Here is a 14,842-nt window from a genome sequence, read left to right as displayed (position 1 = left end):
CGAGCACGCTGCTCTCCTCCAATCAGGAGCAGGATCAGCTCCTGCAGCTTATTGGTCAAATTGGTGAGGCAGCTGTGTAGAAGTTGTTTACTCCTTCTCAGCGCCATATGGTGGGAGATCAGATGCATAGAATTAGTCTTAGCAGTTCCAGTAGTTTAGTCTAGTCTCGGTTGCTCCCCACAGTATATAAATCACTTGTAACTCAGCATAAAGATTAAAAGATAAAAATACTGACAATAATAATAGCTATAATAATTTGCTAATGGGCATACAATATAAGAAGATGTAAATTACAGATTGATAACAAAATATGGGTGAAGGAAGAAATTAAAATATTTCTTTGTATACAGTCAAATTAAGTTGGCAATCAGCTTAAAATAGATGATTATAACTCTAAGATGTTTTATGTAAGCCTCACAGTAATCACTAGGGAAAAAACAGCAATCTCTTTAATAAATAGTGTTGAGAAAGCTAGATATTCATGTACAAAAAAATGAAATTGGACCCTTATTTCACAATATATATCAGGTCAGACTGGATTAAAGGCATTTTGCCCAGCAGTGAAGTGTCATTAAGACACCTACATGCACACTAGAGTTTCTAGGTTCAGTTCCTAGCTGTGGCTCCTGATTCTAGCTTCCTGCTAATGCACACCCTGGGCAGCAGCAGTGATGGCTCAAGTAGTTGAGTTCCTGTCACCCATGTGGAAGACCTAGAATGAATTCCTAACTCTTGGAGTCCCCCCAACCCAACTCGCATCATTGCAGGCATTTGGGAAGATTGGAGTTCTCTCTCTCTCTTCCTCTCTCTCTCTCTCTCTCTCTCAAATATATATTTTGTAAAGTTTTTAAAACAATGGATTAAGACCTGAAAATGTAAAACTACTTGAAGAAAACACAGGGGGAAAGCTTCTTAGCATTGCCTAGGAGACAATTCTTTTGATTATGATTTCCCAAAACATAGGAAACAAAAGCAAATGTAGACAAATTGGATTGCATCAAACTGAAAAGTTTCTATACAGCTCAGGAAACCATCAGAGTGAAAAGACAACCTGTGTAAAAGGAGAAAGTAAACCATGCATCCAATAAAGAATTAATATCCAAAATAAATAAGGAATTCAACAATTAAGTAGTAAGAGAACAAATAATCAGATTAAAAATGGGTAAAGGATCCAAATACATATAATTTTCAAAGGAAGACACATAAATGGCCCAAGAGCTATATGAAAAAATGACCAGCATTACTCATCACAAGGAAATGCAAATCGAAACCATAATGGCATATCATCTCCTACCTATTATAATAGCTGCTATCAACAAAATGAAGAATAAAAGTCATGGATGAGGATGTGGAGAAAAGGAAATGTTTGTAGACTACTGGTAGGAACATAAATTGGTATACCCATTATGGAAAATAATATGGAAGTTCCTCAAAAATTAAAAATAAAATTACCATGATCCAGCAATCCCACTGAGGAAATGAGATCAATATGTCACAGAGATACGTGCTTTTCCATGATCATTGCAGCATTATTTACAACAGCTAAGATACGGAATCAACCCAAGTGTCCATGGATGGATGAATGAATTTAAAAATATGAGGCCTTCTTCCTGCAGCACCCCATGATGGAAGGCAGAAGGAAGAGAGAGACTTTAAAGAGTCTGTCAAAGGAACAGATGCCCACAGTAACAGCATTAATCGGCTGATGAGGGCACCACCCTCATGGCCAAGTCATGCATTAAAGTGCCTGCCTCTTAATACTGTTACCATGGCAATTAAGTTTCTAACACATAAATTTGAGGGGACACATTTAAGCCACAGCAGATAAGCTCTGGAAATGTAATGGATAGCATGCTAACAAGGTTAATTTTATATTGTAAACTTGAAATTTGCTGAGAATAGTTCTTAAATGTTCTCACCACATACAAACACAGAAGTAAAATTACATGATTGTGATGGATATGTTAATTAACTTGATGTGGCAATCATTTCACAAGGTATATATTTATCAAAATCTCACATTGTACACCTCAATGGGTATAATGTATAAAATGTATAAAAGCTAGGGAAAATATAAATAAACTCCAATATCTGATGTGTTTGAAGAGTGCGAGATTTAGTAAAAATTTTTCCAGAATACACTCTACTCATCAAAACATGACTGTAAGATGGTCAGATTTGTAAAGCCCCAAAAAGGAAGTCTCAGTGAAGAACCTGTCATTCATCCACTAAGTGATATTTGCTGAGCCTGTAGGCCAGAAAGTATGCTAAAGACTTGAAAGCCTCTAAAGGCAAGAGAAATTGTTAGCCAGAGATGTGCACATAGGATTTCCACCTTAGTAAAGACTAGTTCAGTATCTCCAGCAGAGATTGTTCTGGTAGAATGTGGGGCAGCAGGGAGGAGCCCAGTAGGCATTCTTAGCAGTCCTTTGTTGTGCCAAATCTACTATGGGTTTGTAACTTCCCAAACGGTACACAATTCATGGTACAAAAGGAATAAAATATACATTTCTTCCTGCTAGAAACATTTATTGAGCAATTATTCTGTATTCTGTATGGGCTAGAGATAAATCTAAACAGTTTATTAGAAATGATTCCTTAATGTCCCATCTATATTATGGAGATAAGTTTCATCTCTACAATAGGCTAAAAGCAGGTTTCTGAGAATAATACATAAACCAATCCACAGAAAGTGCTTAGCACAGTTTCTGGTACCTTGTGGTGCTCATTAAGTTAGATTTGTTAAGAGAATCATAGTTCACAGAGCACTTTTGTATGTTTTCTCATTTTCCTTTAAAACACCTATGCAAAATCAAAGACAGAGTGATTTTGCCACAATCACATAATTAGTTAAAGACTGAAAGAGCTAAAACTAGAGGCAATTTTCATGACCTCTAATTTTATTCTTTCCAATACTTTCAGCTGAAATATAGAATGTCTTTTCTACTCTAAAGATGAAAGATCATGCTTTCACAAGGGTCACTGCAATTCCTGAATAATCACAAAATTAAGATAAGAATCTAAGACATTTTACTTGATGAGGGTTGTGCCTAAAACAGTTTAAGCCAGAAGAAACTCAACTAATTGACTACTTTTGGAATAAGCTAAGACAAAAAAACTTTGGGTTTGCAGGTCGGGGGTGGAAAGTGCATAACAGGACATTACACTGAATAGACAATTCTGAGTGTAACAGGATTATGTGTTCAGTGTAGGACATTATTGAGTATTAAGAATGTTTAGCTGCAAATGACAAAAAAAAATCTGGATTTCACAAAATAGGGATTAACTTGTCTCACAAAACAAGAAACCCAGATAGAGGCAGTTCAAACATGTGTAGCAGCTGTACAAGTTCAGGAATGTTCCAGATTTCTTCTATCTTTCCACTACACTGCCTTTTGTTTTGACACTAATTCTCATGCTTTTAAACTCATGGTGACAATCTTATAGCACCACACTCACATGTCATATCCTCATTTTCATCCACGATAAAGGCAGCAAACACTTTCCCTAAAGCACTCAGCTTATCTCATTAGCCAGATTTATGCCACAACAAAGTCCAGAAAAGAAATCACTTTTCACTGGGCATATTGTCATTCTGAATTAAGTCAGGGTTTTCTTAAAAAGAGAAACAGAAGAATGAAGAGCAGTATCCCCCATTCTGAATTTCTGAATCGAGTTTCTTTTAACTTAAACCCAAGAAAGTTTTAAATAAGTACACCATACATAGGATGCTTATTGGCTTTGGTGTTATTGTTTTTGTCTTTCACAAGTAGAAAACAAATGCAAAATCGGGGGTTAAGATTTGGATGTGCTATCAATATTTCCCAGGAAGACTACCAGGGTTTCACACATGGTATTTGTGTAGCAACTGTTTATGAATTAGAACTGTTTAGCCATTTATGTCTTCCTTTGGAAATGTCTAGAGAAAGCAACCCAAATCAACTTCAAAACAGATTTGGTATCTCAACTTTTACTGCTACTACATTAACATTTTCTTCTAGCTTAGGTCATTCTTCCACATCACTGGGCTAACACAAGATGTTGCCAAATGGAGTTTGCTTTACCCATAAATGCAAACTCCTGTGAAAACAATATAAAAAAAGAAACACAATTTTACAAAGGAAGAATTATTTTGCTTTTTAAGCTTGCTATCAGAGCCCCTTTAGACCTGCCCTGGTTATTTTATTATTTTAGTACAGGTTTGCTTGCATATATTCTTTTTTTTTTTTTTTTTTTTTTTTTGACAGGCAGAGTGGACAGTGAGAGAGAGAGACAGAGAGAAAGGTCTTCCTTTGCTGTTGGTTCACCCTCCAATGGCCGCCACAGCCAGCGCGCTGCGACCGACGCACCGCGCTGATCCAATGGCAGGAGCCAGGTGCTACTCCTGGTCTCCCATGGGGTGCAGGGCCCAAGCACTTGAGCCATCCTCCACTGCACTCCTGGGCCATAGCACAGAGCTGGCCTGGAAGAGGGGCAACCTGGACAGAATCCGGTGCCCCGACTGGGACTAGAACCCAGGGTGCCGGGGCTGCTAGGCAGAGGATTAGTCTGTTGAGCCGCGGCGCTGGCCTTGCATATACTCTTAAGAATGAGGTTAGGATTCAGTGTGGATCATCAGTGGAGCCATTCATTTAGATTTGATCTGTTATAGCTGAGGTGCAACTATAGAGCCATGTTGTACAGTATGTGGCTAGACCAATATAAATTAAATCAAAGTATAAAGTTAAGTGCTTAAAAGCCACATATGATCAGTGGTTATTCTATTAGACAGTACAGGTGTAGAACATTTCCACCATTACAAAAAGTTCTATTAATAGCACTGCTCTAGAAGATGAAGATTTTTAAGGACCAATACCAGTACCAACTCATCTGAACAAGTTCAGTCCAATACTTGGAGCATTTTTATAATTCATCTTGGAAATGATTCCAGGACTGCTTTACAAGCCACATTAAGGAAACATCTTCACATCCAGGCTGCATCACTCCTGATCCAGCTCCCTGCTAAAATGCCTGGGAAAGCAGTGGAAGATGGCCCAGTTACTTGTGTCGCTACTACCCTTGTGGATATCTGGTTGCAGTTCCAGGCTCCTGGCTTTGGCCTTGCCCAGCCCAGGCCATTGTGTGGCCATTTGGGGAGTGAAACAGGAGATGGAAAGTATCTATCCTTTCTCTCTCTCTCTCTCTCTCTCTCTCTCTCTCTGTGTGTGTGTGTGTTTTCTCTCTCTCTTCCGCTATCTTTCTCTGTAACTCAGCCTCTCAAATACATAAAATAAATCTTGATTTTAAAAATGTTTCATTAACTCTTAACATAGGGCTTCCTTAACAGCACACTCTTGATACCCTGAGGGACACACTATCCGAGTTGTGCTATACATGGGGATTCAAGGAGTAATTACGGTGCTTCTACTTTATGCCATGACTTATTAGGGGAACAGATAACTCAGATGTGATGTAATAGGCATATAAAGGTAAATATGCACTATGAGCTCTGGGAGCTGAAAGAAAGGTTTCTAATTGAGACATTATGAAAATGCCTTTTTGCCAATAATTCAGGTGAATGCCCTATTAGAGGGCCTACACAATTTTAGCATAAAAGCATTGACAGACTATTGCAGTGTTTTTAAACAAAAAAAAATGGCAAGAAATTATGTAGTTTGAAGAAGCCATTCTGGTAACAATTAAAACAGGTAAGAAACTGAAGGCAAAACCCACTGGTGGACTTCAGAAACAATCTGGGTTAGAAATGCTGAGGGCTTTGACCAGGCCAATGAAAATCCAGAGAACAGACCCAAGAGATGTCTGATTAAAAACGAAAAGCTTGAGGATCATTCACTCTATTCTTCAGTCTTGGCTCTATATAACATTGCATAATTCAAACGGTCATTCTCTAAAGATTTATCACATCCCTGAAGGTATTCTAATCTAGAATGAGTTAGCAGATTCAGAACAGTATTTTAGTACATCCTACTTTTACAAAAGCAAAATAAGAAACACTATATATGCAGGCATACAGATAAATAGTTTTATGGAACACTTTGTAAAGAGGCAAATCAAGGTCTTAGAGAACACCTGAAGTCCGTAGGATCCAGTGTTGTTTACTGCCTTCATTCTGCTGATCTGTGCTTTTTTTTTTTTTTTTTTTGGTCATGACTACACATTTCTTAAATGGAGGTTATTTTTCTAAATGGAAGTCTTTAAAAACCATAATCCTTGCACCCAAGGAAGAGTTCTAACAATGTTCTCAACAATGTCAATGTGGCTAAAATAAGTAATTTCCACCAAGTTTACCACTTTAGGACAACTCATTTACAATGTGAAAAAGAAGTGTTCTTCAAAAAATAAGCTGCACTATTTCATAGCTGTGCCTCCACAATTATGGCATTAGTTATCAACCATTCTGCACTGACCTGTCAGAACCTAGTTTGCTATTGTTCACTGCATTAATATTCCTGTAATTAGACAGAAGTTATCTATAATTTAGAACTTCCATCACCCTGTAATTTAGTCTTACCTATTCTTCCCTGGAAATAACAATAACAATAACCCCCACTCCCACTCGCAAAATCTTACTCCTCAGAGGAATAACTAATGAGCCCAGGTTTTCCACTGATACTTAGGAAAGCACAATTTTTCTCCTGCCCCACTCCTTTCCTTCATTAGAGCTGGTACTTGGACGTGATCACTGCTGCATTTCCCACGGACACTTGGCACAGCTGAAAAGCCTCTTTTCCACACCTTTGTGCAGTATGGCCAGAGCTAGCTGTAACGCCTGCTTCAAAACACCCTCTTCTCCCACCTGGGCCCCCAGAAGCACTCGGTAACAGTGGGAACCCATTTCTCAAGCTCACAAGCTCCCCCAGAGTCGTTTGTTTTCTAGCAGCCTCCACTCCACCCTCTGACCCCCATCCCGGAGTGCCTCTGAAGGAGAAAGGGGTGATGAATTGAGAGCAGTGTCATTAACAGGAAGTACAAGCTTACATCAACGAATTACTTATTATTTGTGCTATAGAACCAACAGGTCAATCAATCAGCAGACTTGTTTAGAAATGGGTTATTATCTACTCTGGTGCAGTAGCAGAAATTAAAATTTCTGACTTGCCTTGTTTTGCCAATATTTAAGCATTCTGTTCTGCTGAATATGACTACATGTACAGACACACTTTTATTTAGTCTGACACATGCAAAAAGAAAGCATAAGGCATGTGATCCAAGTGGTTTCTGATCCAAGCATTTTTATAGAAATCACTAAATCTAGTCAAAAACAATAGAGAAAGGGGTACTTTCCCTTCTAGTACTTGTTCTATCAATCTAGACTCGGCAGTACAGAATCATTGCTGTTAAAATAAAGGCTTCATTTTATAAAGTAACATTTGATTGTTGCTGTATTAAGGACATCAGCATGCTGACCCGCTACGAGTAGAAAATAATGGGATGTTCCTTTCCTTGGGATGAGTATTTCAGAAGTTTAAGTAGGAAAGAAAATCCTGAAAAAGAATTTAAGAGACATAGAAAAGAGGAAGATGCTTCTAAGTAGTGCCTGGAGACATCACCCCGCTCCGAGGCTAATTAGCACTGAAATATTTTCTGCTGGAGTATGTGACACTTACTTCATACCTTTTGTGAATTAATAAGTAAACAGGTGGTGGCAGCAACTATATTAAAACTAGGAAGACTTTCTATAAATGAAAGTGAGAGTTTATCACCCAGAAGGCAATTTCAAATATCAATTACTGTATTCGTTACATTGCATGTTTCAGATCGGTTTGTTACAGATTCAGGATTTGAAAAAAAAAATGCAACTTCACCTCAATATGAACCGTCATTAGTATTTAGTTCCACTAACGACACCGCATTATATAAAACAATAGGTAACCCCAAAATCGCCTTTGGTTTTGTTTCATATTTAATTGTGTCACTTATATTCGAATCTGGTGTCCCCTGATCCGAAAATCCAGCTCGAATAAAATAATGAAGCCACAATCTAAAAATCTGAAGGCCCGCTTGTCGAGAGACTCCCTGTTCTAAAGGCAACACAACGCCTTCTCACTCTCTCCCTTCTCTGAGATCAGCAGGTGTCTCTGCCGCTCCAGCAGACAGAGAAAAGGAAAAGCAGGGGGCGAGGAGAAAGGAAAGGAAATTGTCTACGTGTGCTGGGGGTGGGGGTGGGGGTGGGGGCATTTTAAGAGCTCGGTGAAAGGCTCCCTCCCGTCTTCAGATTTAAGGTTCTTGCCCACATTTTTACAATGATTTGCTATGACGGATTATGCAGCTGAGTTTGGGCATGTCCATCTGTAACTTATAAACGGAACGGAAAAAGGAAGGGATAGGCGGCAGCAAAGGGATGCGAGCGGGGAGCGAGCGAAGTGTAGGCGAGCGGGGACGGGAAGGGAGAGGCGGATTTTGGCAGTCAAAAGGGGGACGAGAGGCCCAGAAATGGAAAATGTGGCCTGGCCGCCCAGCCCTAACGGGGAGGGCGGCCCACAACGGGTCCCTCCTCAGCCGTCAGAGCGTGTGCAAGGGGTCGCGCACTAAGCGTGGAAAGACTGTTCCCTCGGGAGGCACAGGCTCGAGGACGAGCAGGGCTAGGAGCCGCAAGCAGCGGGCCCAGGGCAGATGGCTTTGGGGACGCTGGGGGGACGGGGTGGGGGGCGCAAGCGGACCAGCGCCCACTGGTCCAGGCACCTCAGGCCAGGGCAAACCTCGCAGGGTAGGCTGCGCCCCGCCCCGGGTGCAGCTCGGGCGCTCAGCCCGACCCTGAGTGCGCGCCTAAGCGCGGGGTAACCGGCTCGTCATCTCGGACGACAGCCGGCAAACAACATGGCTGCTAGGCGTCCACCGCGGGGCCTCCCCTCCGGGCTCTGGGGTCGACGACAGTGACTATGGCGGGCGTCCCTGCCCCCCGACGGAGGAGCCCCGGGCCAGGCGGGGGAGGCTGACGCTAGAAACAGGCGGGAGCGACGCGGGGGTGGACCGAGTCCGCGAGCCTGGCGCGTGCGGGGGCGGCGGGAGGGCCGGGCCGGGCGCGCGGCCTCAGACTCGCCCGCGCGTCAGCGCGAGCGCGGGTGGGGGCGGAGCGGCGGCGGCGGCGGCGGCGGTTGCCAGCGGCGGCCCAGAGCCCTCTCGCGGCCGCGGCGGCAGCAGCGCCAGCCTCAGCCCCAGCCCGGCCGCTGCCGCTGCCGCCGCCGCCGCTGCCGCTTCACGCTCCTGCTGCCCGGCCCGACATGAGTGAAACGGGTCGGGTGCCGTCGCCCGCCGCTCAGCCGGCAGTGGCGGCGGCCGCGCCGGAGGAAAAAAAAGGAAAAGAACCGGAGCGCGAGAAGCTGCCGCCCATCGTGTCCGCCGGGGCTGGCGCGGCTGCGGTAGGTGCTGGGCGGGGGCCGAGGGGCGCCCCGACGGCGGGCGTCGGGAGGCTGGGCGGCTCGGCCGGGGGAGCCCAGAGGCCCGCGTCGCCTCCCGGGACTCTGGGCGGCCGGGGGAGATGCGCCGGGGCCGCCGTGCCTTGGGCTGAGATAGAAGAGTTGTGCCTCGTGGACAGCCCCGAACCCGTGGCGAGCTGCGCCTTCCGCGCTCGGGGAAGGCTGGGGGTGGCCCGTTCCGCTCGATGCTTTGTGCTGTTTTCCAAGGAGGGTCGGGTGGACCCCCAGTCCCTGGCCGGGGCTGACCTGCCTCTTGGAGTCGGGTGGTCTGTTGGCCGAACGCGGGGGTCGGGCGGGCGGGAACGGGTTCTCCGCGGAGGAGATCGTCTCGGAGGCGCGGAGAGTCCTCCCTTCGCTGCGCCCCCTTTCCCCCTTGGGCTAGAACGGGCGCCGCAGCGAGTTTCCACTTAATTGTGACCTTTCCGTTGCTGTCAGGGGAGTGGGAGGTGGATGCTTCGGAGATGATTTTATTTCTCCTGTGGTGCAGACATGTGACTTAATGGGTGGGGGGGGAAGCTTTTTTGAACCTTTTTAAATTTAAACTCAAGTTATCTGAGCTTGACAGGGATGCCTTCCCTGCTGGATTTCCGAAATGGTTACTTGGAGAGCGTCTCGGGCTCCAAACTCCCTTTATTGCCAGATGATGTCATGGGACAGCTCCCCCCCCCCCCCCATTTTTCCTGGTGATTGTGACTGATTGCTTTGAAGCACAATTTAAAAAAATTCTCTGATTTTGAGAGTTTTATTTGACATAATATTTAATACTTTCTGAAACTTTGCTTTGATGTATTTAAAGATCATGTCTTGTCATGCAGCAATGCGTGACAAAATAGTAAAAGTTTAGTGATTATGCATTTTCTTTATTCCTACTTGGAATTCATTTCTTAAAACCTCCCTCTTAAATGACTAAGAGGTTACCGAAATAGCACACTCTTCCTTAAAGTATTAGTTTTGGAATAATGTTTGGATTCAGTAGATTTTTCCAAAAATGCTAAGAGCTATGATAATTGGAAATTGTTAAAACAAGCCCTTTAGGTTAAATCAGTGTAGCAAATTGTGGACAGCAATGACTCCCGTTTAAAAGTATATAGCTGTAGTTGATGGGTAAATTGGAGCTGTGGTTAGTGATTACCTTAGGAAATGCTTGGAAGGAACTGGTCACCCAACGACTTGTAGATTTAGTTCCTGCTGCTGGTAGCCTAGCTGCTCAGAGCTTATACTGATGAGTTACGGAGTTCAAGATTTTTTTTTTTTTTTTAAAGATACAGGATGGAATAGAAGGGGGTGAGGATGAATAGAAAAACTTGAGATCCTGAAGGCAATTTCTGGTCCCTTTAAGGTGTCAGTACTGTTGTTTTTAATGACTTCTAAAAATATATCACTTATGACAAAACTTATGGCAAAATATCTGTGTTTTTGTCAGTGAAAAACTAAAATCAAGACAGTGTGTGCTTGGTCCCCTCAAAGGGCAAGAAAGCCAGGAGAGCTAGCCAATAGGGAGGGTCTGGGCATTGACAGGAAGGCGCGCAAAGAGCTGATGGCCTGTTTCATTGTTTTCCAGCCACCTGTTGGATTAACTAGCACCTGAAGGTTTGCTTAGTAACCTAATTGCCATCAATAACTTTTTCTTTGAGACATTTTAATGATTCTTCCTTTTTTGTCCCAAGTTAAGAGCTCTTTCTGCCTGTCTAATCTGAGTGTATGACTCATTTCAAGTGGCCTCATAACAGTGACTTACAAAAAAATCATCGTAACACATTTCTGAGAGTGTTGAAACAATTCAGACAGCTCTGGATTAAATAGGTGGCCAGACTGTGATGACCCTCTTTCAAGTGAAAGGGTCTGGACTATATCCTAGAGGTTAAAGAAAGATACAGGGGGAGGAGCAAGAGCGCTAGAAAGAGCACTCCAAAGTGATATAAAATCACTCAAGTATGAAGGAAGTCCTTTCTAGACAGGAGGTGTGTAACACAATGAAATCAAACCTGACTGACCCCTGACTAACTTTGGTTGCATGCTGAAGCTCTTATTTCTGTATCTAAGTATAGAGTACAGTTTCGACCTTTGATGCACAGTAGAATTGTCTGGAGAACTTCTAAAGACATGGTTCTATAGCTTCAGATGCAGGTCAGTTAAATGAAGCTTGGGCTGGTTGTTTTGTTTGTTTTTGTTTTTTTGTTTTGGTTTGGTTTGGTTTTAGTTCCCTGGGTATAGCTAAGATTGAAAATTAACAGTCTGTGTACTGAATTAGAAGCTCCCATGGGGAAGGCTCAGGAATCTTTTTAACTACATTGGCTCAAATCTAGTTTGCAGAGCAACATTTGAAGTGGACTTGTGAAAGGTATGGATTAAGTGCATGAGGCAGAAACCAGTTGTGGTGGGGGAATTGAAAGAAACAGCAGTTAAAGTGGTTCTAGTTGGAGACTGAAAATAGAGCCCTCAGACGGCTTCTCAGTGTTGGGGGGTTCGCCATGCTGCTGTGGAGAGGGGACACAAATCCACAGAAGAGAAGAGATTTGGAAGTAGTGCATGGGCGTGAAGGGCTGACATTGTGAATATTAAATATTACTGAGGGGAACATTATAAATTAGCTGCTGATGTTAGAAACCAGTGGTGATGGAGGAGGAGAAAATAATGCTCAGAGGGGCAGAAATAGCAGTGGCAAGTGAGGATGAGTTTGACAGGCTGCATCAACATTTAATCTGATGACCAGGAAAAGGAAGGTTCTCCAGGGGACAGTACCCAGGAATGAAGTGGACTCAAGAAAGCTAGATTTTACTTAGATCAGTGAGGTGAAAGGAAGCAGTAGCAGAAATCTTAGGATTTTGTAGGGAAGTTTGCCCAAAGGGCAGGTCAGCCAGTTTGTCAAGTGTCAGTAGGTGAAGGTGAGGGGCAGAGGGCTAGCTTAAGGTAGCTGGAGGGGATGTGATGGGAAGTCTCTAGAGAATGAGAGGTTTATTTCAATTGTATCCCATTATACATGGTCTGATGGAGTCTGTGGACCAAAATGTAACCAGCAATTATTGAACTTGTGTTACACTTGTTTAGCTTTGTTCTAGATGAATTCAGAAAATAAAAGACCAGGTTGAAAAAAAAAATGATCCCTGCCTAAGGGTATGCAAAGCTAAGCCAAACAATATGTAAAAGTCACAAAAAGCTGAAATAATTGTAAAATGGGAGATCAGTGTGTGCAGTATTGTGAAGACCTTGAGTTTACTTCCTGTTAGGGCAATTATCTAAGCTGGCCAGCTGTTGAAGGATTTGGATGGGCCAAGGAAAGGGAACAAGGTAACCCAAGGGGAACCACAGCATGAGCAAGGCTGAAAGGGGAAAATTGGGGAGAAACAGAGCGCGCCCAGTGGAGGCCTGCTGGGAGCTCGGGGGAGGTAAGACTGCAGAGGGGTTGGAGCCAGATCACTAGGCAGAGAAGTTTGCACTTTTGTTTTCATGTGGTTAATGGAAAGCCATTGGAATTTCTTAAATAAAGGAATAACACAGTGAAATCAGTGGCAGCCTGTAGTTAAACTGGAGACAGAGGAGAAAAAATGTGAAGGAAGCAGCGTGGTAGTTAATGCCTGAGATTTTGAGTCCCTTCCCTGGGGGCATGGCCATGGGATAAAGTATAGGAGAGAAGAAGCTACAACCTCACTAGATAACAAGAGTGAAAGAGAAGGAACACTAACAAGGTAAAAGGGCTCTAAGATTTCCAGAGGTTTCTCAGAAAAAACATTTACATAAAAAGGCAGCCAATCCGATAACATTCCAAATTAATGAGCCTTCAGACACATACCCATGTGTGTGTGTGTGTGTGTGTGTGTGTGTGAGAGAGAGAGAGAGAGAGAGAGAGAGAAACACGCATACCTAAACCTTGCCCAGCTAGATGTTTGTAACAATCTTAAATATGGAAAATCCTGGGCTCTTCATCCACTATGTTCTCAACAAGGGTTGAGATGGTGAAGAATGTATGCTGTGGTAGTGAAATGCTTTAAATAATTAACTACAAGTATTACAAAAATGCATCCTATGTGTAAATGTGTGATCATATATAACAGCTATTTCTTGAATGTCCACTCTGTGCTAAGCATTTTCCATGTATTTCCACCATTTGGTTGGCTAATACAATCAAAACCAATCACAGAACAAGCTTCTGAGAGGGGGAACCTGATTGTCAGGCTATGTGTACTTTGCCAAAGGGTAAAATGACTACTAAGAAACTGGTTAGTTTATAATTGAGTTTATAATTGAGATGTTTCTGACTCAACTACCTGTGCTTTCCCCCTATTTTGAGCACTCTATGTCTGTGGCCAGATACAAGGGCCATGTGGTACAAAGAAACTCCACTTCCAGTAGTACTTCAGACAGAGTATGTAGCCCAGTGACAAAACTGCTCCAAATTTTGTCACTAGGGATAGAAGTATTACAGAAGACAATGATCTGTGCCAGGATATCTGATTGTTTGGGTTTAATATTATGGTATTAATATACCTTTAAATTCTATGTAAAGTAAAGCATGATTTATTAAAGCAGATTAATCTGAGTCAAAAGTTAAAAAGAAAGGGCTGTGATCATAAAAATACATAACCACATTGTCTGTAATTGCAAGTGGGTTGTAAAGTCTGTTTGTCCACTTTTTTCTTTAACTGTGAAGCTATAATGTAGTTGCCTGATTATTCTCCCATTCATAATTAATTCTGAATGTTAGGACACAAATAATTTGACTATATTTAACATTTAAAGAAAAGCAGCCTACATTTTTATTTCCTAGTCTCCTTTAAAAGATAGGGGTTTGTATCACTTTAAGTAAAGCAATTCTGCTTGGGCTGATGCTATTTAGTCTGGGGAGGGACTCTCAAACCCAGAACATAGCTGACTTTTCACATCTTAATAGAAGAATGTATAGCAAATTAGCATTTCTCATTTTATAACCCAGTATCCTAATCGGGAACTGTGAGAAAAACATAGAAAAAGGAGAAATAAGATATCTTTACCTAGTAACAAGATCTAAAATAGTCTCTTTTGTAGACACTATGTACAATGGAGGCCCCATACCTGCTATGGCTGTGACTGGTAGTTTGCTTCCAGTAAGTCAGTTAGTTTACTTCAAAAGTTGGGAAAGCAGGGTATCTTGAGTTTTTTTTTTTTTAATTTTCACTTAAAACATAAGAATATGCATATTTTCTCCAGTTTTTTTGACATAATGACATTTACTCAGTATCTCAGAAAGCTATTCACTTTTTGAAAAAGTAATTTTTATATGCATTATATATGGATAGTTCTTGGACTCATTGAGGCCAAAGAATGAGTTTTGTAGGCATAGAAATTCCATTTAAAATATTTTAATTTGGGCTGCTGCCATGGCATAGTAGGCTAAACCTCTGCCTATGGCAACAACATCCCGTGTGGGTGTTGGTTCAAGTCCTGGCATC

The 14,842-nt window shown here is 42.4% G+C and overlaps 1 protein-coding gene across 11 annotated transcripts in view; it reads left to right on the top strand.

The window, feature by feature from the left end:
• The first annotated feature begins 9,075 nt into the window (after window positions 1-9,075).
• HECTD2 (HECT domain E3 ubiquitin protein ligase 2) overlaps window positions 9,076-14,842 on the top strand; it is a 101,673-nt gene continuing 95,906 nt past the window's right edge. For 5 of the 11 annotated variants that reach the window (XR_011382370.1, XM_051823372.2, XM_051823375.2 and 2 more), the window contains exon 1: window positions 9,094-9,359. Coding sequence is in view for 9 of the 11 variants with exons in the window: in XM_051823372.2 (XP_051679332.2) it covers window positions 9,222-9,359 (138 nt within the window). In the remaining 2 variants the exon portion in view is untranslated. Of the gene's footprint in view, window positions 9,360-14,842 lie in introns of all 11 variants that reach the window. The other 6 variants (XR_007910908.2, XM_070057628.1, XM_070057627.1 and 3 more) reach the window with 4 other exon arrangements.

The sequence above is a fragment of the Oryctolagus cuniculus genome, chromosome 15 (assembly GCF_964237555.1).
Source record: "Oryctolagus cuniculus chromosome 15, mOryCun1.1, whole genome shotgun sequence".
NCBI lineage: Eukaryota > Metazoa > Chordata > Mammalia > Lagomorpha > Leporidae > Oryctolagus > Oryctolagus cuniculus.
Note: the sequence above shows the minus strand (reverse complement) of the source record. Positions and strands in the feature narration are given on the sequence as shown.